A 25,704-nucleotide genomic window follows, 5' to 3' on the forward strand; every position below is an offset into this window, starting at 1 on the left:
GAAGGCTCTGCTAGCCGACACTGGGCCGCGGGTTTCCGGAGGAACTGCTGCCTCAGACAGGAGGCGGCAGGGAGAAAGCCAACAGCCTGCCACAGCGGCGGTGGGAGGGGCGGGACGGGGCTGGGGGCAAACCCAGGGCCACGTGTGTGAGCACCACCCAGTGGGCACCCAGGAAGCACAAGCACAAACATTGAAGAGGCGAGAGCCAGAGAGCTCCCCGTGTGCATCCACTAGACAGCCTCTCCGTGAGCACTGTGCATCCACTAGAGAGAGCCTCCCAGCGAGCACTGTGTGCATCCACTAGAGAGAGCCTCCCAGCGAGCACTGTGTGCATCCACTAGAGAGCCTCCCAGCGAGCACTGTGTGCATCCACTAGAGAGCCTCCCCACGAGCACTGTGTGCATCCACTAGAGAGCCTCCCCACGAGCACTGTGTGCATCCACTAGAGAGCCTCCCCACGAGCACTGTGTGCATCCACTAGAGAGCCTCCCCGCGAGCACTGTGTGCATCCACTAGAGAGCCTCTCCATGAGCACTGTGCATCACTGCTAGAGAGCCTCCCCGTGAGCACTGTGTGCATCCACTAGAGAGCCTCTCCGCGAGCACTGTGTGCATCCACTAGAGAGCCTCTCCATGAGCACTGTGCATCACTGCTAGAGAGCCTCTCAATGAGCACTGTGTGCATCCACTAGAGAGCCTCTCCATGAGCACTGTGCATCACTGCTAGAGAGCCCCCCGGCGAGCACTGTGTGCATCCACTAGAGAGCCTCCCTGTTGTGCATGATCACTAGAGCCTCCCTGCGAGCAGTTTTGGGATCGCCGCTAGGGAGCACCCCATCAGCACGTGTGCAGGTGCCTTCCTGGCCAGCACTCGGCCGAGCACGTGCACAGCCCGGGCACCACAGCCCCCGGCGTGGCCAGAGCAGAGAGGAAGGGCAGGATCTGTAATGGAACGGGCCCGAGTGACCAAGACGAGAGCAGCAGCTTCCCCGGTAAGTTTAAAACAGCCAACGAGGGGCTGGAGCGATAGCACAGCGGGTAGGGCGTTTGCCTTGCACGCAGCCGACCCGGGTTCGATCCCCAGCATCCCATATGGTCCCCTGAGCACAGCCAGGGGTAATTCCTGAGTGCAGAGCCAGGAGTAACCCCTGTGCATCGCCGGGTGTGACCCAAAAAGCAAAAAAATTTAAAAATAAATAAATAAATAAACAAAACGGCCAAGGACTGGAGCTAAGAGAGCTATGCCCTCTCCGCTCGTTATGCTGGAAACCCCCACGGTAAGTCAAACTAAACAGAAGTGAGGGCAGGGGGCGGCATCAAAGTAGGAGAGCTTAATACAGTTCAACCAACAATCGACATTAGCTTTCAAAGCACAGCTCAGGGCCGGAGAGGTGACACAGCAGGTAAACGCTCACCTGCACGGCTGACCCAGGTTCAGCCTTTAGTCCCCCAGGCCCACCAGGAGCGACCCCTGAGTGCAGAGCTAGGAGTAACCCCTGAGAGCACTAAGAGTGGCCCCAAAACAAAACAAACAAGGCACAGATTTTCTGGACATTTAATTACCAAGCGTGACCTAAGAGACTGGAGTGATAGCACAGCGGGGAGGGCATTTGCCTTGCATGTGGCCGACCCGGGTTCGATTCCTCTGTCCCTCTCGGAGAGCCCGGCGAGCTACCGAGAGTATCCTGCCCGCACAGCAGAGCCTGGCAAGCTCCCCATGGTCTATTCGATATGCCAAAGACAGTAACAACAAGTCTCACAATGGAGACGTTACTGGTGCCCGCTCGAGCAAATTGATGAACAACGGGACGACAGTGCTCCGGTGTGACAGGTCTAAGAGACACACAGCCCCACAGTTGGCAGTCATTCTTCACAGGCTCACAAGGAATGAAAGCGGGCGAATTTGGAGTTAGACCATAATGTTATCCCCTCGGGCCCCTAAGAACCAGCCGGATACATGCACAGCTGTGAGTACAGCGCGTCCGAGAAATCACTGCGGGCGAGAGGTGGAAGGGCTGGAGCGCAGGCACTGCACGGGAAGCCGCGTCCCTCCCCAGCATCAGGAAAGTCGATGGCAAGCATGACTCGAAAAGCCACCAAGGGCCTGGAAGGCGAGAGCCCGAGAGGCAGAGCAAACGACTCAGAGCTGGCGGGGGGGTTCGGACCTTCGCCTCACCACACGTGAAGGTCAGCACAACCTCCAGGTCAAGGGATGAACTAGACGCCCTGGAAGAGTCAGACTCTGGTCTGAAGGAAAGCGCAGAGCAAACCTCCCGTGGCCAAGCAGAAGCAGAGGCAGCAGGTGAGGCACGCAGGGCCGGAGAGGGCCGAGGGCGGGCGCTCCTCACGCTGCCCTGGCTCCTCCCTGGCACCACCGCGGTCCTCTGGGCTCCACAGGGTCACTCCAGAGCCCAGGGTCGGAAGCAGCACCCTGAGTGTTGCCAGGAGCCCAAGGCCCCAAACCTTGTGTTTGAAACCCTGACCGCCAGCACGCTGACATGGCACCCAACCTGGTCCCTGCCACCACGGGCTCCTCCCCACAGTGCTCTGCTCGGCAGACGGGGCCAGACTGAAGCGTAACATGGAATCCTGCCAACAACAACTGTTTCTGTTGGGTCAGTCTGTTGGGACCCCCGGAGTGAGCGCTGGAGGGGGGACACACACCATCGCTGGGACCTCCACATGGGCGCCACAGTGACGTGCTCTGACAACTGCTAAGAAAATTAAAGATAATCTGCAGAGCTGAGGAAGTATTCGTAAGCCACGGATCTGAAAGAAACACATAACGAACTCTTACAACCGCATCATCTTTAAAAAGCTCAAGTTTTTGAAATGGGGAAAGATGTCAGGAGCGTGATCAGGGCTAGAGCTCATGTCTCCCCTGTGTGAGGCTCGGGGTTCAGCTTCCGACACCCCCCACCCCAAACGGGCGACGGATCTGAACAGACACTGCAAGTTAAGAACACAAAGGAGCGCAGGCCCCTGGAGATGCTCAGACTCAGAAGGTCTCACTTCCCAGCGTGGGGTAACTTAGCCAGAAAGAGAGAGGGGGTGGGTGTGGAGCAACCCGCACCCCAAACCCCACGGCCGGAATTTCAGACGGGGTGTGACCACTGGGGGACCCTCAGCGGGGGCAGGGCTTAAAATCACAGCTACCGTTTGCTCAGTAATTCCATCCGGGTGTAAAGACACAGGGGAAGTGCAAACCTACCTCTACACAAGAACCGCTCTTACAGATCTTCCCAGCAACACTGCAGCAGAGAGAAGCCCGGGCACTGCCAGGTGGACACGCAGCTGCCCAGACGGGGACAGTTAGGACACGGCCACACCAGGGACGGACCTTAGCAGCACCAAGACGGAGAAGTCCAGTCCCAAGAGACCACGCGGAGTAGGACGGTTGCGACACGGAGAAGATGGCCGTGGCGGGGCCACAGGGAGACCGCGAGCGTGGCTCAGGGCAGTGCTGGTCAGTGAGCCCGAGACGGCAGCACTCGAGACGCCCGAGTCCCGTTCCGGCAGCCCTGGGACCACCAGCACCGGACGTGCCCAGCCCCCGACACTCCGGGGCCCCAGGCCACGGGACGCATCTGAGAAGGCAGGAAAGTGGGGCCCCCTGGCAGTGTGGGTGGGGGTCGAGAATCTCCCCGGGGGTCTCGGGAGACAGCGACGGGAGAGGCGCTTCCAGGACTCACGGCCCCCGTGAAATCCCCGAGATCAGGCCCGCCGGGGCTGACCACTCTCCCACGCGTGCTCACGGCTTCACGCACCGCTGCAGGAATCCCAGCCAAAGAGCGAGTCCGCAGGGAGGGCGAGAGCAAACGGGGAGCCTGGAAACGACTCGCCCAGGAAGAGGGCGCTGGGAGGTGCCGGTGTGCCGCGGAGTCCGGCTGATGCAAGAAGAGGCCACCTGAGCGTCAGGAGAGACAACGCAGGCCTGACACAGAGCCACGCCAGGCAACGGCCGGCCTCTGCCGGGGAAGAAGACGAAGGACACGACGAGGCATGGGTGCGAGCCCAGTCACCGTCTCCAGGTGCCTCCCCATGGAATTCACTGACGACAAGGGGGGAAGAACGGGGAAACCGGCCATCAGCACGGAGGCTACACGATCCAATGGGCCTCAGCGGGAAGGCCCACCACCGCACACGAGTCTGCTGGGTCACAGCCGACGAAGACACGCCCGACACGGACGTGCCCCAAGCTCCAGTGGGGGGAGTCCACGCAGAAGGGGCCCATCTCGGGGCTGGAGCGATAGCACAGCGGGGAGGGCGTTTGCCTTGCACGCGGCCGACCCGGGTTCAATTCCCAGCATCCCATAGGGTCCCCTGAGCACCGCCAGGAGTAATTCCTGAGTGCAGAGCCAGGAATAACCCCTGTGCATCGCCGGGTGTGACCCAAAAAGCAGAAAAAAAAAAAGAAGGGGCCCATCTCACGCAACAGAAAGGCCGAGGCCCAAGGAAAGAAAACCTCAGACCTGGACAGTCAGCCAAACACTATGCCCGAACAGTGATGCTGCCTCGAGTTCCTCAGGACAGCACCTGTGATGCTGGCGGCCGGGTCACATCGGACAGCGCTCTCGCCTGGGTAGACACACACTGACTCACGTAGGGCTCACGGTTATTGTGGGAAATAACGGAACCTAAACGGACAAGCTGTGTCTGTGCGGAGAGGGGCGTGGAGGGAGAGAGGAAGGTGTGACAAGGCAAATGCAGTGACGCTGTATCACAGAGGAAGCAGAAGTGAAATTATATATGGAGATCTGCAGTGTCCTGATTTTTCTTTTCTTTTTTTTGGGGGGTCACACCTGGTGATGTACAGGGGTTACTCCTGGCTCTGCACTCAGGAATTACCCCTGGTGGTGCTCGGGGGACCATATGGGATGCTGGGAATTGAACCCAGGTCAGCCGCGTGTCACGTGCAAGGCAAACACCCTCCCTACTGTGCTACTGCTCCAGCCCCTTTCCTTTTTTTTAATCCTAATTTTTCAAAGGTTTAAAATGATTTTAATGAACGAGTACCTGTATAAAGAGTTTCATTGGTTTTTTTTCTTTTTTGGTTGTTTTTTTTTTTTTTTTTGCTTTTTGGGGTCACACCTGGTGATGCACAGGAGTTACTCCTGGCTCTGCACTCAGGGTTTACTCCTGGCGGTGCTCAGGGGACCATATGGGATGCTGGGAATTGAACACTGGTCCGCTAGGTGCAAGGCAAACACCGTCCCCGCTGTGCTATCATTCCAGCCCCTAGTTTCATTGTTTTCGATGATTAACTCGTGGGTAGTTTCGTGACCTTATTCTGGAACTAGCACCTGCAATGTTGCGCCACCCAGGGTCGATGCAGACATGACCTGCTCTGCCACGTGTCACGGCTCCCTCAGGACCAGTCCCTACCGAGAACGCTGAGACGTGACAGGGACAGAACAGGGTCCGTCTGGGCCAGAGACAGGACAGTGTGTTGGGCACCGGGCCTGAGTTCCCTGCAGGGCACCCCCTAGGGCGCCTGAGCACCGCCCAGTGAAGCCCCAAACCAAAGTCACTTCTAAAGCAAAGAGGAAGAGAAACCCGACCCACACATAGGTGCGTCTGGAGGAAGAACGGGGATCAACTGCCCTTCTCCGAAACTGGTCAACACGGCACAGGGAGAGGAGGAGAGCGCGGGAGGCGGGCACGCACACTGCGGGGGCCACGGAGCCCGCCAGGCTCCCTCGGCCTCACCGAGACACGCCTCGACCAGGGCACAGCCCATGGCCAGGCACGTGGCGGCACATTTGTTTGCAATTCTCAAGTTACCGCAACAGTAAGTTTTTACTCATTTCTGAGCACGTGCAAAGTCCAGCAGTTTGCAGAGGGAGGGGACTCTGCCACCTAGAGAAGAAAGGCAGCCCGGGCACGGGCGCGGGGAGAGACCACCCAGAGCTGGAACGAATGACGGGGCCCCGCAGAGCAGTGCTGGCCTGGGTGCTCCTGGGGCACTGTCAGGGCCCCGGCCTTGGTTTACTCTGAACAAGGCGGGAAACTGACGAACCCAAGGCTTCTCCTTACAAACAGTCAATAGCTTTTGTGGCTTTATAAAAATGGTGCGGTTCAGCTTATTAAAAAACGGAAAACAAAATAAAAATAACATAAATTTCACATGAGAAAAAAAATGACTCTGTCTTCTTGGCATATATTTAACCCTGGCCAGCGGGGTGTCTACTAAGCAGTTAGCAGAGGCCCGGACTGGCTTCCTGAGAAGGCGCGGAGGAAGCTGATCCATTGATAGTTTGTTTCTTCCTCATTCAGGGTGGAAGGAGTGTGATTCTAAGGATTTGTCTATTTCTACTAGATAGTTCAATTTGTTGCTTTATTTCTTCTACTGAGTGTATTTCAACTGTAACTTTCTTCTTTTCTTCCTTCTAATTGATCCTGGTTTCATTAGTCCTTTTTCTAGTTCCTTTGGATACAGATTACATTTAGGTTATTTACCAAGCATTCAAAGATTTAATACCTACCTGTCAAACTTTGAAACAATTGAGAACAGAATGCTTCTAAACATGTAAGTTCCACATTATCTTAATGCCAAGAACAAAGACAATAAACAAAAGGGAAAAAATCTACATCAAAATTTCTGATAAACAGAGATGTAAAAATTCCCAATAAAATCAGTCAACTACAGGCCACAGGGATAGTACAGTAGTTGGGCATTTGCCTTGCACGCAGCCAACCTGGGTTCGATACCTAGCACCCCATATGGTCCCCTGAGCCTGCCAGGAGTGATTCCTGAGCGCAGAGCCAGGAGTAACCCTAAGCATCACCAGATGGGGCCAACCACCTCTCTACAAAAAAAAAAAAAACTTATCCAACTGAGATCAACATACATAAAAGGGGCATACACCAGGCTCAATAGGGTCTAACCAGGAATATAATTATTCAACATGCAAAAAAAAAAAAACTTGATAAAAATCATATGATAGTTTCAGTAAACACAGAAACATGGACAAGATCCAACATCCGTTTCCGACTTGCAGTGACTGGGTATGTGCGTGGCCCAGCTGGCTGCAGTGGGGAAGGCCTGGGTTCCCTGAGCATGGCCGGGAAAGGACAAAACCAAGGAGAAACAAATCCACAATACATGGGCACAGAAGGAAGGTACACCAGCATCACGAGGGCCACGTATGACAAGCCAATTGCTGATGTCATCATACTCAACGTGCAATATGAGAGGGTGCCCACTCTCCAACAATTACTTACAGAATGCTGGAAATCTCAGCAAGAGCCATGGGAAAGAAGGGGGGTGTGGTGGCAAGTAAATTACAAGGGAAGAAATGGGATTACAACTATTTGTCTGCAGCAAAAGATACATAGAAAACCCTAAACACTAAAAAAGAGAGAGCGAGAAAGAGAAAGAGAAAGAGAGAGAGAGAGAGAAGTGGCAGGCTACAAAAATCAATATCGAAAAAATCTATTGTTTCTGTCACTGTCACTGTCATCCCACTGCTCATCAATTTGTTCGGGCGGGCACCAGTAACGTCTATTGTTTCTAGATACAAAATATTAATTTGAAGAGAATATTAATCGAAGAAAAAGGAATTAAGAAAACCACCCTACTTACAATCTTGTCAAAAAGAATAAGATAGCTAGGAATAAATTTAACATGATCAATGAAAGACCCAAACACTAAAAACTTTTAAGACACTGTTGAAATGAATAGGAGACACAAAACGATAGATATTCTGTGCCCACTGACAGGAAGAATTAACATTCCTCCAAAGGCATTTTATTTAAAGCAATATATAGATTCAGTGCAATCCTTATCAAAAACCCAAAGGCATTTTTCACAGAAATGGAACAAAAAATACTGGAATTTGGGCTGGAGCGATAGCACAGCGGGGAGGGCGTTTCCTTGCATGTGGTCAACCTGGGTTCCATCCCCGGCATCCCAAATGGTCCCCGAGCACCGCCAGGAGTAATTCTGAGTGCAGAGCCAGGAGTAACCCCTGAGCATCACTGGGTGTGACCCCAAAAGCAAAATAATCATAATAATAATGAATACTGGAATTTGTATCAAACCACAAAAGACCATGAGTAGAAAAAACAACCCTGAGGAGGGCAGAAAGGGGGCATCATGCCCCCTGCCCTCAGACAACCCCTACCGCTATAGCACCAAAACGCATGTCCTGAGAACACAGACAGACACGGGTCAATAGAACAGAGCAGCAGGTCATACGTGGGCCGCGAGCTGATGGCAGGCGCCAAGCACCGGGAACAGAAGAGTGGCCCGCTGCGGAGTGGCGGTGGAACCAACAGCCACACGCAGAGGCGGCTGGAGGGCGGAGGGCCGCAGGCAGCCCAGCACCTGTGGGCGTGGCCCAATGACCCAAAAAAAAAAAAAGCAAACCAAAAGAACAAAACTAAACCACTAACTTCACGTACAAAAAACTCATTCCAAGTGCACAGAAGAAGGGTCAAGAGATTTCAGGCGGCAGACCCAGGTCCAACCCCCAGCGCCCAGTACGGTACCCGAATCCCACCAGGAGTGATCCCTGAGCGCAGAGAAGCAAGCCCGGAGCAGCACTGGGGTGGCCCCCAAAACAAGCAGGGGGCACGGGAAGAAGTTCGACGTGCGTTAAGTCCTGAGTGTAGGGCCTGAAACAGCACAATACACGCACTAAAACACGCACCATGCCGCTTGCAACCTGTCAGCTTCGGAGACGCTCTCGGACTCGACTCCCCCGGCAAGAGAAATACAAACAAGAGGAAGTGACGGGGCCACGCCACGCCAAGGAGCTGCTGTACAGTGAGGAAAATAGTGCCAAAAGCAGGACGTGGAGCCAGGGAGAAGGCGGAGGGCGAGACGCAGCCAGCCCAGCACCGCAGGATCACCCCGGGACAGAGCCAGGAGCGACCCTGACACTGCCAGCTGTGCCCACCCCGCCCACTGAGGGCAGTCCACTCAGTGGGAGCAGATACTAGCAAGCCACACACCCGGCAGGTGACAACATCGCAAATATAGAGACCCTATAGCCCAACAATTTAACAAGCGAACAGCCTTTCTTCTAAGTGGGCGGAGGATCTGCAGAGATAATTTCCAAAGCAGAGACGAGAGGGCAAACAGGCACCTGTTTCTCTGCCCCACGGCTCTGACTGCCGGGGACATGGGACCCAAACAACAGCGAGTACCTACTGGGACTTCCCAGGAGGCTTCCGGCCAGACAGCTAGAAGCCAGGCCCGGGCTCAGTGCCCCGCACGGCATGAGGCTGACCTTGGGTGGGGGTCCACGCGGCGGGGTCCACGCTGCCAGGCCCACTGCAGAAAGCAGCAGGAGGCTGTGCCGGAGGCGCAGGGCTGGACGGGGCACCAGTGCCAAGCACACGCCCCAGCCCGCGGGTGCTCTCTCGTCACGGATAACTCCGTCCCGCCCGCAACCCCCTTGACGGGATCGTAAGTGAAGCGAGGGAGGGAGAGATGGTCACGAGCGGCACGGGACAAAGCAAACGAAGTCAAACAAACCGTGGGTTACGGAGCCCAACAGGGCACCGAAGGGCGGGCTGACGGTGGTGGGCAAGGCGGGGTGAGCCCTGACGGGCGACCTGGGCTCCTGGCACTCCCCATGATGCAGGGGGGCGGTGGGCAGCCGGGAGAACAGCTCGAGGGTGGGGTGCACACCTGCAGGCCCGAGGCCCAGAGCTCGAGCCCAGCATGGCCTATTTCCCGAGGCCCCTGGGATGCAGGAACACGGCTCTGTACCGTGGGAGCGAGAAGGGGACTAAGAGGAAAACGGTTCCTGCTGGCTTTGGTCTGGGAGAGGAACAGCCAAGTCCGCAGACCACGCACACAGGGGCTGGGTCCGAGCGCCTGACTTACAGCGACGACTGCGCCCAGCGAAGTCGCTAAAGGCAGGAGAGAGACGCCAATCACCAACTGAGGCACCTCCCCAAATCCTGCTGCACAGTCCTCAGGCGGTGGTAAAGGCCTTACGCTAATCCCACAATGACAACTACAGATGCAAACACTAGAGTCGCGGTGGGGGCTGAATCCCCCCACCCCGCCTCCCCCTCCCATCATGTTCAAGGAGGGCCCCACCACCTGCTTACTGGACCCCTGCTCACGACACAGTGCCGGGCAGATACCGCAGAAGAAGTAAATGCCCATTTCATAGATGAGAAAATTGAGGCTCAGAAAAACCATTTATGCCTGCAAGGTCACTCAACTATTATCAATGAAGGTTCACAACCCAAGTAGGAGTTCTATCTTCAACCATCACATCTCGAACGGCCTGGCTGGCAGCTGAAACTGGTAAATCATTTTACACCCGGCGCTACCAACGCCCTTCATTTGAATATGCAATTTCAAATCTGAAAGCAAATCTAAACTTGGTGAAAAATAGACAGAGAAGGAAGCTGTCTTGAAAGAAGCAGGCTGGATAATACTCCAGGTGTGAAACAACAGCTTAAAAAGCTTTGTTTTGGTTTAAGTGAGACCAAAGGGGGCAAGCCTTTGAATTTATTCTATTTTAAAATACTACAGGGGGGGAAAGGTGCTTATGGCTCAGTCCTGGCTTTGTCCTCAGGGATCACTCCTCGAGGGGCCTGGGGTGTCATATGGGGTGCCTGGACCCTCTCGTCTGCTTCACTGCCCCTCCAGCCCTGTGATGACATTCTTAAACAGGAAGTGTACTTTTCTTATGACCAGAAAAACAGTCCACCAGGTCGGGCACTTACCTTGCATGTGCCCGACCCAGGTTTGATTCCCGGCACCCAAGTGGTCCCCTGAGCCCCACCAGGAGTGGCCCCTGAGCCCAGAGCCAAGAGTAAACCCTGATTGCCATCAGGTGTGGCCCAGAAACAAACAACAAAAATGAGCATACTTTTCTTGGGAAAAAAACAAAAACTATACTTCAAACTCTCTGCTCCAACTTACTAAATGCTGGAAGTACTGAAACAGAGGAAATCCAAAATATATCAGTAATTCAATAAATACATATTTTTTAAGAAATAAAAAAATTTTCTTCTGTGCGAACACTGGCTCTAGAATATTATTTGGTATGTAGCAGCTCCTCATATATGGTGATAACCCACTCAAACCTCAATCATAACATGAGATCGGAAAGCTATAAAAGCAATTCACTTAGAAGTCCACTGCAATAAAGTATAAAATAGTATTTCTCAACTGAAAACAGAGCAACGATGTACCAGATCCATTTAGAGATCAAAAAAAATTGCCAATTTTTAAGTGTTTTATCAATTAGCTACCTAGCCTGGGAGTACAAAAGATAAAAAGAGCATGCATTCTAGAGTTGGGTCCCACATTTTTCCATTTACTGTTGAGGAAAAAGTGTAAGGTTTCCTGTTGCCTATCCAAGTATGAAAACACATCCACAGAAAACATCCGACCCAAACTCCCAATTCTAAGGGTGCCATGGGAGTCTAGAACAGAGGAGCATCAGAGATCAAACTTTGTGTGGCTTTTTGTTATTTGGGGCCACACTGAGCAGTGTTCAGGGATTACTCCAGGCTCTGTGCTCGGGGATCACTCCCAGTGGGGCTTGGCAGACCGTATGTGGTCCCAGGGATAGAACCCAGGTCAGTTACATGCCACACAAGTGCGGTACTATCTCTCCAACACCCAAGAAGAAAATCTGAAATTTCATCTTAAGCAGTATCTTCAACTTCCTTCCACACTCAGTACTTTCTTCAGGACTTACACAGACGCTCTCTATTCTCCTCCCGTGAACCCCTAAATTACTCACACACACACTGTATGCACGACACTTTTCTGAGGCCTGGTGACAGTGCAGTGGTTAGAGGGCAGGTTCCGGGCACCACCTGGCCCCCAGCCCCCCAGGGGTGACTCCGAAAATCTGGAAACAGCACCACACCCTCGGGCCCTGGCACTGAAGCTCGGCCCAGGTGGCCCAAACTGCCTGTCAGGAGATAAAGTCCAAGAAAACAGGGACAAAGAGCGCACAGGGGAAGCAGGGCCCTGCACTCGGCCACGCCCTGTTCAATCCCTCAGCACCCCCAGGACTGACCCCCGAGCACAGAGGCAGGAGCAAGCCCTGAGCAACACCTTGAAAACCCCACCGATAAAAAGACTTTCTGACTGCACCATAGCCATGCCCTAAAACTATTTGTTAATCCCATGAAGTCTTACAAGGTAGCATTTTAGATCATATTCCACTGAACATTTTTAATATTCCTACGTTCGTGTATGTGTGAGCAACAGTTGTCCTGTGTTCTTATACCTTACCGAAGCTTCAGTAGACGAAGTCAGCCGTTTGCATGGCAGAATGACAGATTACAGGGTTTAAAATGCTCACACGGGGGCAGAGTGAGAATACAACAGGTAGGGCACTGGCCTTGCACGCGGCCGACCCAGGTTCAATTCCCGGCATCCCTTATGGCTCCCCAAGCACCACCAGGAGTAATTCCTGAAAGCAGAACCAGGAGTAACCCCTGGGCACCACTGGGTATGGCACAAAAAAAGACAAGAACATGCTCAGAGCCTCATACTGTCAAGGGGCACTAGGGTAAAATGATATGGTAAAGTGGCACCAACTTAAAATGGTCCCAAAGTATCTAAGTGCTACTATTACAAGCTCTCCGTGTATTAATGCATTTAATGCAGTGCGGAGATCCAAAATACCTCTAGATTTAGGGGGTAATTCAGAGGTGACGTACGTGGCTCACTTGTATGTGATCCTACATTCAATTTCTCATACTATCCCTCACCTATGCCCCCAAATTAAACTTGTGGCAATGATTCCTTGAGTGTGACAGCTAAAGCACAAGCAATCAAAGCCAAAACTGACAAATGGAATCACATCAACTTTAACTGCATCAAAGGACACAATCAACAGAGTGAAGAACAATTTACAGAATGGGAGAGGAAAAGCACAAATGGTGTCATCTAATAAGAATACCCAAATGCTCAAAACCCATAAAGAAAAAAGTCAAAAAACTCCACAGATAACCTGGTTTCAAAAATGGGGAGCGCACTTGAACGGTTTCCTAAGAGCGTATACAAAGGGACAAAAAGTATTTAAGAAGGTGCTCAAACGGCTAATTATTTTAAAAATGCAAAACAAAAGTACAGTAAGATACCATCTCACAGTTGTTGGGAAGGAGAGTGACAAGGGAAAAAACTGCTGATGGAGATGTGGAAAAACCCATTCTTGTAGGCTGTGGGTGGGAACCCTCAGTGGTGCATCTGGCAGGAGAACCAGTATGACACTTCCTCAAAAGTAGAAACAGCGGGATCCAACAATCCCATTTCTGGGTCTCTACCATCATCTCGAAGACGAATTTGTACCCCACGTTCAGAGCAACGTTAGCCACAATAGCCAGATTAGGGGAACCACCTAAATGTCCGCAGACAGGGGAAGGGATGCTGCAAATACGGGCGGAAGAGTCGGAGAATATTATGCAGCCCTCAAGAAGGAAACCCTCCCCGTGCCCTACGAGACAGGCCGCGCTGCACCGTGCCAGGTAACCTGAGAAAGCCACCAGGAGACGCGCTGTGACCGGCGTGCGGGAAGGCACCCAAGGCAGCAGCCAGCACTGCGGCCCGGGCTGGGGCAGCTGAAGGCGTGTCCGGTCCCGACTCGCAGCTTCTTCAGGTGAGAAACTCGGCGCGTCTACGCACCGCGCTGCCCAGACGGCTGGACATCACCAGGCGGGGTCTGCCCGGCCTTTCCTGTCCCGTCCGGAACAGCACGGGCGGAGGGACCGCAGAGACGAGCCCAGAGGGCCGGGGGCGCCGCAGGGGAGGGGCGCGGCAGGGCAGAGGACACCAACCACGGCGCCCCCACCCCGTGCCCGGCTTCCCTCGGCCCGGAGAGGCCCGAACCCCCGGCCGGACGGACGGGCCGGCGGACAGCGCGCGCTCGGGCCTCCCGCCTGTGCCCCGCGGCCCGCCTGGGCTCACGACCCCCGCCGCGGGCCGGGGCAGCTGCTGTGCTCGGGCAAGGGGCGCTCGGGCCCGGCCCGGCCTCGGTGGGCGCCGCGACCCGCGGGTGCCACGGGCGCCACCTGTGCGGGGTCTGGGCCCGGTCCCGGGGCGCAGGGGGCAGGGGGCTGGGCAGGCCGGCGGGGGAGGGCAGCGTCCTGCAGAGGGCAGCGGGGCCAGCGAGCGCGGGCGGCAGGGGCGCAGGGCGCGCGGATGCGCTCTCGGGGGTCCCGGCCGGCGGGGGGCCGGGGCGGGGGCCCGGGGTGTCCCTCCCGGTCTGCTGTCCCTCCGGGGCCGGTGTCAGTTCCGGGGCCGGTGTCCCTCCCGGGGTGTCCCTCCCGGTCTTATGTCCCTCCGGGGCCGGGTGTCCCTCCCGGTCTGCTGTCCCTCCGGGGCCGGGTGTCAGTTCCAGGGCCGGGGGTCCCTCCCGGGGGTCCCTCCCGCGGCGGCGGGCTCACCGCGGGCGGCGGGCAGCGGGTACAGCTTCTGGGCCTTGTGCAGGAAGCGCTGGGCCCGCTCGCGGTCGCCGGCGTCCAGGGCCTGGCGCGCGATGCGCACACACTTCTCCGCCTCGTCCCGGTTCCCCTCCATGGCCGCGCGTCCCCGAGAGCGCGGGGCGGAAGCGGCGGGCGCGGCCGGCGGGCGGGGCGCGCGGGGCCCCGCCTCCTCGGCGCGCAGGTGCCGCGCCCGCCCCGCCGCCCGCCCGCCCGGCCCCCGGCCCACCCCCCGCCCTCCCCGGCCCCGGCCCCGCCCGCCCGGCCGGACCCCCCCCCGACCCCGCCCCGCGCCCTCCCGGGCCCGCCCCAGGCCCTGGCCCTCGGGAGCGCCCCCCGCCGGACCGACCCCGCGCCCCACCCCCCCCCGCCGACAGCGCGCCCCCGCCGGCTCGGAGCCCTGGCGCAGCGCGCGTGCGTGCGTGGAGCGCGGCGCTGCCCACCGCGCCGCCCGGCCGGCCCTGCGGGGCTCTCTCTGCTCGGGGCCGGGGCACCGCAGGGCACGTCCGGGGCCGGGAGGGGCGGGCGCGGCCGGCCGGGGCCGAGCGCCGCGGGCGGTGGAACCGGGCCGGGCACGTGACTATCGATCTCCGGATCGACCGTCTCCGGGGAGACGCGGCGGGGCCGGGAGGGGAGGCGGCCGCGCCGGGAGACTCCTGAGCACTGAACAAAGCGGACGCGGGGTGGGAGGTGACCTTTATTGAGCGCATCCACGGCGTGGAGGACGTCTGTACAAAACCAAACGCTGGGACTACACCTTCTGCACCACAATTAAAACCCGGACAGTTCTTTAAAAGGGACGCAGCGGCCGCTGCGGGAGCTTCTCTGAAGCCACGGACATCGGACACGGTCGGACGCGAATGCAGAACTGGGTGGGGGGCCGCGGCCCCGCTCGCGCGAGCGCAATTACAAAAGGCAAATCGTGTTTTTCACAGAGATACAGTCCACTGGGATCACCGACACGGGACAGCTGTGCGCGCGCCAAGTCCTGGGAGCGCGGCCGGCGGCCCTACACCGTCTTCTGCTGCCCCTTCTTCCCGATCAGGGACTTGTGGATGTGCGGGATGACACCTGCGGGGGCGACACGGTTAGCGCGGGCACCGCACCGCCGCCGGGCGCGCGCGCGGCACTGCACCCCCCGCCGGGCGCGCGCGCGGCACTGCACCGCCGCCGGGCGCGCGCAGGGAACTGCACCCCCGCCCCGCCCGGGCTCGCGCGCGGGCACCGCACCCCCTAACCCCCCGCCCGGGCTCGCGCACGGGCGCCGCACCCCCCGCACCCCCACCCCCCCGCCCGGGCTCGCGCGCGGGCGCTGCACCCACCGCCGCCCGCGATCGTCGCCTTGATGAGCGAGTCCAGCTCCTCGTCGCCGCGGATGGCCAGCTGCAGGTGGCGCGGCGTGATGCGCTTCACCTTGAGGTCCTTGGAGGCGTTTCCCGCCAGCTCCAGCACCTGCGGGCACGCGGCGTCACGCGCGCCCGGCCCCCGCCCCCCGCCCGCCCGCCCGCCCGCGCGCGCGCGCTCACCTCAGCCGTGAGGTACTCCAGGATGGCCGCGCTGTACACGGCGGCCGTGGCGCCCACGCGCCCGTGGCTCGTGGTCCGCGACTTGAGGTGCCGGTGGATGCGGCCGACGGGGAACTGCGCGGGAGAGAGCGTCGGCGGGCGCCCCTCCCCCCACCCCCCCGCCGCCCCCGCCGACTGACCTGCAGGCCGGCGCGCTGCGAGCGCGACACCGCCTTTGTCTTGGCCTTGCCCGAGTCCTTGCCCGCCTTGCCGCCGGCCTGCGGGGGTCGGGCCGTGAGCCGCGCCGCGCGCCCCCGCCCGCCGCCCGCCGCCGCCCGCCGCGCGCCCCCGCCTCACCATCTCGCTCCCGCGCAGGCACGCTCGCTCGGTAACGGCTGCGGACGCAACGACGCGGCCGCCCACTCGCCGCCGCCGCGATTCAAACTGCGCCGGCTCCCGCCTTCCGCGCGCCCTTTATAGCGCGGCCCGGGCCGCATCCGGGCACCCGCGCCGCCTGCCCGCCAATGGCCGCCGCCCGCGCGCCGCCGCGTCCGGGCCGCGCCGGCCAATGGGCGGGCGGGACGCGCGCCGCGGGGGCGGGCCCTGCGCGCGCCGCGCCGCCATTGGCGCGCCGCGGGGTGGGGGCGGGGGTGGGAACGCGGCGGGGCGGGGCCCGGCGGCGGGAGGCCGGCGGGGCGCGCGCCCGGCGGCGGGGGCGCGCGGCGCGGCGGGTCACGTGCCGGGGGCGGGGCCCGGCGGCGGGGCGGGGCGGCCGGGCCCCCGCGAGGTCGGCGAGCTCGCGAGAGCTGCGTCCGGGCCCGGCCGACCTCCTCCCCCGCCCCCCGCGCGGCGCCGTCGCCGCCGCCCGCCGCCGCGCGCCCCCGCCCGCCCGCCCCGCGCGCGGCCCCGCCGCGACCCCAGCCGGCCGCGCGCTCCTCCCGGCGACCCCGGCGGCGCCTCAGCCCGGCCGGCGGCCGCCCGGGCCCGCGCGCCGGCGCGAGACAAAGGGCCCGTCGCGGCCTGAGGGGACGCCCGGGCGCCCTGACGAGGCGCGCGGACCCCGGCCCCGAGGCCCTGCGGGAGGCCGCCTGCGCGCTCGCGCCCGGGGCCGGGGCCCGCCACGGCGAGGCCTCGGCGCTGACGGCGTCCGCGCGCCCGGCTGCCGGCCAGACGCCGCCCCTCGGCCCGTCCGGGTCCCCGCCTGGGGGGCGCTCGCGGGGGGCTGACGTGCCCCTCTCGCTTGGCGTCTCTCCTGCGCGCCGACCGACTCCGGCCGTCAGGGAACCCGAGGGCCGCCCAGAGCGCCCGGCCGGGGGTCCGGCCGCTTCCCCCCGGAGGAGAGCGGGCGTTTCCCGCGCCCTCCTCGGCGGCCGGGTGGAGACTGCCGCGGCCGCCGCTCTGGAGAGGTTAGGGTACGAGTAGGTCGTGTCTGCCTGCCGGGCTCTCCTCTCCCTCAACGCCGTGCCCAGTTAACTACTGGCAGATGCCGCTGCCACCACCGGAGAAAGAAGGAAACGACCCCCTGGCATTGACTCCTGCACTGCCTTCTCCTAACTCGGCCTGAATTCTCACACGTCGGACGCTGGCTGGCCACCGAGTTCGAACGCCAGTGCGGGATCGTCTCGGCTACCGCGGTTCTTGTTTGAGAGTTTGAGTCGGCCTCATCCCCGGGAACCGTAAATTCCTCCAACGCGTCTGGCTTCTAACTAATGTTTCTAAGCGAAGTTACTTGAATCAACGTGGATACTGGAAGAATCTTTCTCAGGGAACTCTCCCTCAGGACTCGGGTTCTCTCTGACACGCCCCCTCTCCCCCAAAGGAAGTGCTTCAAAGGGACTGGTTGAGCCCTCCATGGCACTGCGGGTGAGAACTCTCACACCTGCTGTGCACCCAAACTGAACCCAAGACACAGTTTCTTCATTTGCTCAACGGTGCAACACGACACCAGATAGACCAGCCTCATAGAATAGTGAGAGTGTCTGAGGGATATCTGGAGGGATGTTTGAAAATACACAGGAAAGCTATTCTTCCCTCCAAACTCACATTAATACTGCTGAGAAGCTTATCTGTTTAACTCGATTATTGAGGAAACCCCCGTGTCCTGGATTTGAACTCCAAACTCCACTTCTGTACTTCCCATATCACATGCTTGATTCACAGATATAGGAAGTAGATTACAGCAGGATCAGCTGAATCTTCTCTACCCAGATCCACTGCTATTTTAGGACAAACAGGTCAAAGAGTGTGGAACGCAATTATCTCTTGTAAATATTGCACTGTTTTTTTCTACACTTAAACCTTAAAAATTTGCTGTTTCAGTAGAAATACTCCTATTTCTACTTGTATTATCCCAATGAATTATTACTGAACTTTACGATCTGCCGGAAAAAAAGGACGGACTCGATGTTGATACTGTTTTCCCAAACAAGGTTTCACTTCCCTATATTAGTATTTCACAACTCTTTACCTCTCCAACTTAATTGTAAATACACATGCAAAGTCCTGTCCCTCCCATAGGTTCCTAACGTAGCTTGATAATTGTTCCATCTTATTTGTCTGGAATATACTGACTGAAATGGGATGCAGTATCACCTCCTAACAAATGGCATCTAATCCTCCTAATCCCAGGTTGGTGCTGCCTGCCTGGTAAATTTGAACCTACACATTAGGTTGTATCACTATAAGCAGGCACATGCTCAAAGCAGAAGCAGTTAAAGAGAGGGGATTTGGGACATTTAGGGGGTAAATCTTTACCTCCTTCCAACTGAGAGGATTAGAACAAGAGGAAGTTGCCCCCACCCCACCTTGGTTTTGGACTTTGGACCACATCTAGCATTGATGGGGGGTGGGGCGCTGTTTCAGGCCAGCTCCTTGAGGCTGTTCCCAGTGGTGCCCAGGATGGGGCCTGACAAGGCCTCCTGCCTCCTGCAAGCAGAGCCCTCTAGCCCTTTGAGCTCTCTTCCCTGCTAGAGATTTAAAACCGCTCGCTCATCTATTGCTAAAGCTCTTTTAACAGTTGCTTTTGGGGGGCAGTGGAGGGGGCACACCAGTGGTGCTCCGAGCTTCCTCCTGGTTCTGTTTCCGGAATCATTCCTGATGGGATTCAGGGAACCGAATGAGGTGTGGGGGATCAAACCTGGGTAAGCAATGTGCACGGCAGGTGCCCTCTCTACACGGTGGCCCCTAAAGCTGTTTCAAAGCTGTACCAAAGTGTCTGTCCAATTGACAGCACCACAGTTTAAAGGTCAGCACAACTTGTGGCTGCAGTGTGTTGTAGAGTTTATGTTTTGTTTTGCTTTGATGCCAGAAATAGAACCCAGAACTTCAAATGTGGCAAATCATGCTGTATTCCACCAAGGTCTACATCCCCATCTAAAGAATTTATGTTTGTGGGGCTGGAGTGATAGCACAGTGGGTAGGGCGTTTGCCTTGCACGAGGTGGACCCGAGTTTGATTCCCAGCATCCCATATGGTCCCCCAGCACCACCGGGAGTAATTCCTGAGTGCATGAGTCAGGAGTAACCCGTGTGCATTGCTGGCTGTGACCCAAAAGGCAAAAAAAAAAAAAAAAGTTAAAAAAAAAATTTATGTTTGAACAGATAAGGGCAGAGTTCACTGAAGAGCAGGCTGGGCTGAGGAAATCACAGTTGGAAGATAGGTGGCAGAGATTCCTGGGTACAGCCCTGTGTGTCTATGTCCCCATTTATCTCTGTAAGGGAACTTCCCATTTTTCATGGGATCCTTTGTTAATCAGAGCTTAAGTTCATTAGGCCATGGGCATAAGCAGCAGCAGTAGGTCCAACATCTGGGCCTTCTTTCTTTTATTTTAATTTATTGTTTGTTTGGGGCCACATCTGGTGGTACTCAGGGCTTACTACTGATTTTGCACTCAGGAATTACTCCTGGTGGTGCTCGGGGGACCATATGGGATGCTGGGGATCCAACTTGGGTTACTGTGTACAAAGCAAATGCCCTACCCGCTTTACTATCTCTTTGGCCTCTGAGGGCTCCTTTAGAAGGGCAAGTCCTTCACTTTTCTTTGCTGGGATGAAGATGGCTATAAAGTCATTTTGGACCATAATATGAACTTGGAATGGTAGGGCACACGTGAAGGAATAACAAATGAGAGAGGAGTAAGAGTTTTGGTTACTAATGAACATCAAGCTTGTCCTGGAATTCTCTTGGATTCTGTTTGATCCACTTTTATTTAGGATTCTCTGTCACTCAAGACAGCTATTAAGCCTTACAATAAGTCAGCACACTAAATATTTGTGAGAGTATAGCAGTCTTTCCCCAGAGGGACTGGGAAGTCCCTAAATATTTTAGACAAGGGAAAAATGCAATGTTCCTCTATATTGGGATGTGAGTCCAGCATGTGCAAGGCAAGTCATGGAAGGGAGATTTCCTATGAGGAGGTTGATGAGGATGATGTGCGGCCTTAGTGCTGGACCACAGTGTAATGCTGGAACAAAGAGGCCTACCCCAACGTCCAGCTGGACATAGCTCTTAGAAAGGGGCGGGGTGCCTGTGGGAAAGGGAAGCACACATCTAAGAAGTCAGGGTTTCAGATAGCTGGTCTGGACAACCAAGTATCATCTAAATGCCAAGCTGATAGATGCAGATGGACAGAGGAGAAATAGTAGGTAGTCAGGAAATACCTTTGAAAATACCTGCTCATTCCATTAGGGAATCCTGATGGAATTTCCTTATAAGTATGCTAGCAATAAGGGTAAGAGCTTATGAAACAATCATTTTTCTTTTTTTTCTTTTCTTTGTTTTTTTTTTCTTTTTGGGTCACACCCAGCGATGCACAGGAGTGACTCCTGGCTCTGCACTCAGGAATTACCCCTGGCAGTGCTCGGGGGACCGTATGGGATGCTGGCAATCGAACCTGGGTTGGCCACGTGCAAGGCAGATGCCCTACCTGCTGTGCTATCGCTCCAGCTCCAACAATTATTTTTCAAATCTAGATCCCAAAGTATTTCTGACAAGCAGGTTAAGGGTATCAGAACCATTAAGAGATGAAACTTCATCTTATTAAAAATCTTTATAGTTTATTTGAGAAAAAGAATTCAGATGGAGAAGCACCAGACTAGAAGGGTGAAGACCACACCTTTTAGAGAAGACACACAAGCAAAGCAAGGAAATCATACAAGGCTTTCGTCTAGTTGAAGTTTTCTAGTTGGTTGGCCCTAGGTTTTGATTTCATAATAAAATACGTATAGGCTCAAATTTTAGGGTACCATGGCATGAGAGCCCTCAGTCTAATAGCTTCCATTTTAAGGAATTTTACACCATATTTGACAGTACGAAGGGAAAGCGTGAACACAGTTGAGAGCTGAAGAGCGGCAAAGGAGACTGAGAGAAGCGCAGAGTGGTGTCTCCGACCACAAGGGAACAGTCATTCACCGCAGCCTCCAGTGGCCTGTGCCTTTGGATGCCGTCAGCTCAGACACCTGGTCCCTGCCACTCCTTTCGTACCCAGAAGAAGCCAATACGGCCAACAGAGACACAGATCACCTCCTTTTCTCTCCAAAATGCGGTTTTTCATTCAGATCAGTCTAGAGGTTCATGCCATCTATCTGGGGTGTCACTAGCTTTGTGTCATAAACATTGATCACCCTTTAAGCCCTGATTACTCTCCTCTCTACCAAGGAAATGCTATAGATCCTGTGGCTAGATGTGCTTTATCTGAACTCTTTGTTTTTTGGTTTTTGCTTTTTTTTTTTTTTTGGCTTTTTGGGTCACACCCAGCAATGCTCAGGGGTTACTCCTGGCTCTGCACTCAGGAATCATTCCTGGCAGTGCGTCGGGGACCATATGGGATGCCGGGGGTCAAACACAGGTTGGCCGCATGCAGGGCAAACACCCTGCCCACTGTACCATCACTCCGGCCCCTCTGTCTGTACTCTTGGCTCTTCTGTAAATCTCTCGTGCCCAGAGGTAGGTGGGAATGGTAATTGGCTGTATATTATAGCTAACGAAAGTGGCTGGCATCTTCATGCTGAAGAAGAGAGGGTACTTGTACTTGGGAAAGACTGGACTTTCATATTTCCTCAGACTCAGTGCCAGGGCAGAGTGTGGCCATTGTGCTCTGGGAGAACTACTTGGCTCAGAAAGAGTCAATGATTTTCCAAGCCTTCGGCCTTTCCCAAGTGTGGTTGGGTGGAGGTGTCCCTCGGTGCCCTGAGTACAGAATAGCCTTCACAGTTAACAATCTGTTTCAGAAGCGCACTTTAAAGAGTTTCTCCCCCTCCAGCTCTTAGGAATTCCTCTTCATATTTAACATTGCCAGGATCCAGGGAGAAGTAAAAGAGCAGACTTTGGCTTTCAGGAGCAGATAAATGATTTAGAGATAATGATTAAGGATATCTGAGGCGTGGTATTAGGCAAATCCAACGGCTGTGAAATGCTTCATGATTCATTTTGACATTTCAATGACATTTTATCAGTTTTCGGTGGAATTTGACTGAGAGGTCTGTTTCAGCCAAAAAGTGCCAGAGGTAGACACAGGAATGACTCATCTCCTCTTAAAAAATAAGAAACGAAGAGGGACCAAGTGTCCCTTCATGCCCTTTCTACAAAACTTCTTAAAGAGGACGTTAGGAGTGCCCACATAAGTACTGGGGTTTCCTGTCAAATTTCTTTTTCCACTTTAAAACATCGGTATCATTCTTTCTAGATGATTTTATTGTTTTTGTTTTTCAGTATCCTGATGTTTCATGAAATCATCCAGGCTTCACTCCTGCTCAGATTCTCAGCAGGAAACCGTTTGAGCCTCTTCCTCTGCCAGGGCTGGAGTAACAACTCCAGGCAGGAGCTGTCCAGGTCATTTATCAACTTCACAGGACGTGGAAATTTACATGCTGGCTCTTTGTTTAGATTTTTATTTCCTGTTTTAAAATTAAAGCACTGTTCTTGTTTTAATTCTAAAAAATGGAGTCAGTCATTTTTACTCCAAACTAAGCTAACAACTCGGGAATTTTACAAAATCTGTTTGCAGAGGAAAAACTTGGCAAATCAGTGTCATTGTATATTATTCGTATAATGTGGAAATAGTTGTTTCATATCCCTGATTTTGTAACATAATGAAGCCTTACTAACTGCAAATTGGGCTGTTCAAATGAACTAATATTGCAAATTCCAGAGCACTTGAAGATAGTCTTCAAGTAAACAGTAATAAGTGTCTAAGCAATAAATATAGCTATAAATATACAATAATTTATAATACTTACAATCTGAATATACATATATAAAGCTCCATCTGGCTGATAAGCAGTACTGCCAAGAAAAGGTGCGAGAATTATTAATTATACTATATTACAATAATTATTTTTACATGAATCAAAGCTCCAGCACTTTAAAATATCTTTAGAATATTCTTATATTTTTATTTATTAATTTGGCTTATTAAAATTCATTTTAGATAATATATAGTACAAACATAATGGCATATTGAAAATTCCATCTCCGTAAGATCTGAAATATTGAGACTCTACTCTTGGTTTGCTGGAGGCAATCTGATTGGCCCACCGTGGTTTGCTGTGGGCAATCTGATTGGCTCATAGACTGAGGGACATGTTTGAAACTGCATCACTTTTGCTTAGAGAGAGTGGGCAAACCTGGCTGGTTTGTGGGGGAGGCTGGGCTTACTCCTGGTTTGGGGATCACTCCTACGTAGCTGGGGGATCGTTCAAGCTGGGTATTAAACCAGGGTCAGGTGTGAGCAAGGCAAGCACCCTAACCTGCGGGATCACTCCCTATCACATTTTCATTCTGCTTATTTTGGAAGTAGCTGTCACTGGCTCCTGCTTCCCAAGGACACAGAGGACACAGAGCTCTTCACTTACAGGAGCTTCTACAGCGTCTGGACTTGTGTATAAACAACCAAATAGACTGGAGAGCATGCAGCAGGTAATCCGGATCCCGGGGCGGTGGGGGGAGAGAGGTGGGGGAAAGGAAGGTGTTCGGGATTAATAGATTTTTGCCTTCATTATTTAGAGAGTATAATCCAAATAAACACACTAGAGTGTCTATTTAAAAATACCACAGGAGTGGGGCCGGAGCGATAGCACAGCGGGTAGGGCGTTTGCCTTGCATGCGGCCGACCCGGGTTCGAATCCCAGCATCCCATATGGTCCCCTGAGCACCGCCAGGAGTAATTCCTGAGTGCAGAGCCAGGAGTAACCCCTGTGCATCGCCAGGTGTGACCCAAAAAGCAAAAACCAACCAAACAAACAAAAAAACCACAGGGGCTGGAGAGATAGTAGAGTGGGTAGGGAACTTGCCTTACATGCAGGCAACTCAAGGTTTGGTCACGGGATATGTGATTCATGTGGTCTAATGATCCCTGAGCAAGAGCCAGGGGTGAACCCTGAGCACCGCCCGCTGTCTCCCGACAACAAGAGCAAAGATGAAAGAAACAGTAATTTCATGGAGCAGACACTGCCTACTTCATTGTTCTGTGCATTCTCTCGAACACACAGGTGTTTTGTGGGTCTGTCCAGCACCTCTCTCCGTCATGTAGAGGCAGATTCGTTCTGAGAAGCGACGGGCAGCTTTAATTGTGACTTGGCAATTCCTCGTCTTCATTTGCAGTCCGTATTCCAGATTGTTATCCCTGATGCAGCATCTTCGAAATTGTTGAAGGCTCTGAGACATCCTGCTTTAATGAAGATCATTCCTCCAACTGTCAGTCGTGAAGAGAATGCAAGAGCTTTCCCCATAGCCTTTTCTGAGCGACACAGCACGAAAGAATGTGGGTACCTCTCTAAAGTCAAGAATGGCCTAAACTCCACAGAGTCCACTGGCAACAACAATAACATCAAAATCGTTATTTTGGGACAAGATCTGCCCAGCCACCTTGGTTTTCCACTGTGGCAGCAAAGTCCTACGTCACTTAGTGCTGTCAGATCTGATCCAGTGAAAGGGATCTCTGTCCCTTCTGTGAGATGACAGAAAACTCCCACCTTCCCCACAGCTGGGAATCCCCCCGCCTTCACCAAGGCTGCTCCCTCTTCCCACTGTTCCTCCTTGTTTTTGAGCCAGATGGCTCTTTCCCATTAAAGAGTCTAGAAGTTTTCTCACTTATGAAAAGGTTAAATTTTTACATGCATTGGGCTGGAGAGATAGCACAGCGGGTAGGGCGTTTGCCTTGCACGCGGCCGACCCGGGTTCAAATCCCAGCATCCCATATGGTCCCCTGAGCACGGCCAGGGGTAATTCCTGAGTGCAAAGCCAGGAGTAACCCCTGTGCATCGCCAGGTGTGACCCAAAAAGCAAAAAAAAAAAAAAAAAAAAAAAAAAAAAAATTTTTACATGCATCAACATCAGAAAGATTAAAAAAAACGATATAGTAAAATTTCCCCACTCTGGTACCCAGAAATATGTGCCTCCCTGGACAGCCTTGCTCATCGGCTTTTGCTGGCATTGCCTCCACACTCTTTGCCTTTGGTTCTTCACTGTGCAGCTAGTAAGCTCTCTTCCTCATGAGCTTTATCTGTACCATCACCTCCAAAACTGACTCCTTATTTCATTTATTCTGCACACTTTTTGGGGGGTTATTATTGGGAGGTCACTCCTGGCAGTTCTCAGGGACTACCAGGGCCAGATCTGCTGGTGCTTGGGGGGCCATGTCCAGGAGTCAAACCTAGGGCCTCACACTTGCAAGGCATACTCTAGCCCCCAAGATACCCCCACAGCCCCCATTCCGCGTACTTGAAGGTCACTTGTACCCTCCTTTCTTCCATCCACTTAACATTGCTGATGCTGCTACATTATTTCCC

The 25,704-nt window shown here is 54.7% G+C and overlaps 2 protein-coding genes and 1 long non-coding RNA gene across 4 annotated transcripts in view; 1 reads left to right on the forward strand and 2 right to left on the reverse strand.

Moving 5' to 3' along the window:
- The window catches only part of DNAJB14 (DnaJ heat shock protein family (Hsp40) member B14), a 39,782-nt gene extending 25,179 nt beyond the window's left edge, over positions 1-14,603 (reverse strand). For both annotated transcript variants that reach the window (XR_008630627.1, XM_055141198.1), the window contains exon 1: positions 14,379-14,603. Coding sequence is in view for 1 of the 2 variants with exons in the window: in XM_055141198.1 (XP_054997173.1) it covers positions 14,379-14,511 (133 nt within the window). In the remaining variant the exon portion in view is untranslated. The remainder of the gene's footprint in view (positions 1-14,378) is intronic.
- Positions 14,604-15,093: 490 nt separating this feature from the next.
- Positions 15,094-16,435, reverse strand: LOC129405529 (histone H2A.Z). The gene is made up of 5 exons (XM_055141199.1): positions 16,277-16,435; positions 16,120-16,197; positions 15,941-16,054; positions 15,737-15,866; positions 15,094-15,485 (listed from the first exon to the last, which is right to left on the reverse strand). The coding sequence occupies exons 1-5, from the start codon at positions 16,277-16,279 to the stop codon at positions 15,424-15,426; spliced, it is 387 nt and encodes a 128-aa protein (XP_054997174.1). The 5' UTR covers positions 16,280-16,435; the 3' UTR covers positions 15,094-15,423.
- Positions 16,436-17,067: 632 nt separating this feature from the next.
- On the forward strand, positions 17,068-25,184 carry LOC129405530 (uncharacterized). Its single transcript, XR_008630628.1, has 3 exons — positions 17,068-18,547; positions 22,628-23,833; positions 24,406-25,184. It is a non-coding gene; the product is annotated as an uncharacterized LOC129405530 (long non-coding RNA).
- Positions 25,185-25,704: the final 520 nt, after the last annotated feature.

This window comes from Sorex araneus, chromosome 6 (genome assembly GCF_027595985.1).
Source record: "Sorex araneus isolate mSorAra2 chromosome 6, mSorAra2.pri, whole genome shotgun sequence".
NCBI classification, from domain to species: Eukaryota; Metazoa; Chordata; class Mammalia; order Eulipotyphla; family Soricidae; genus Sorex; species Sorex araneus.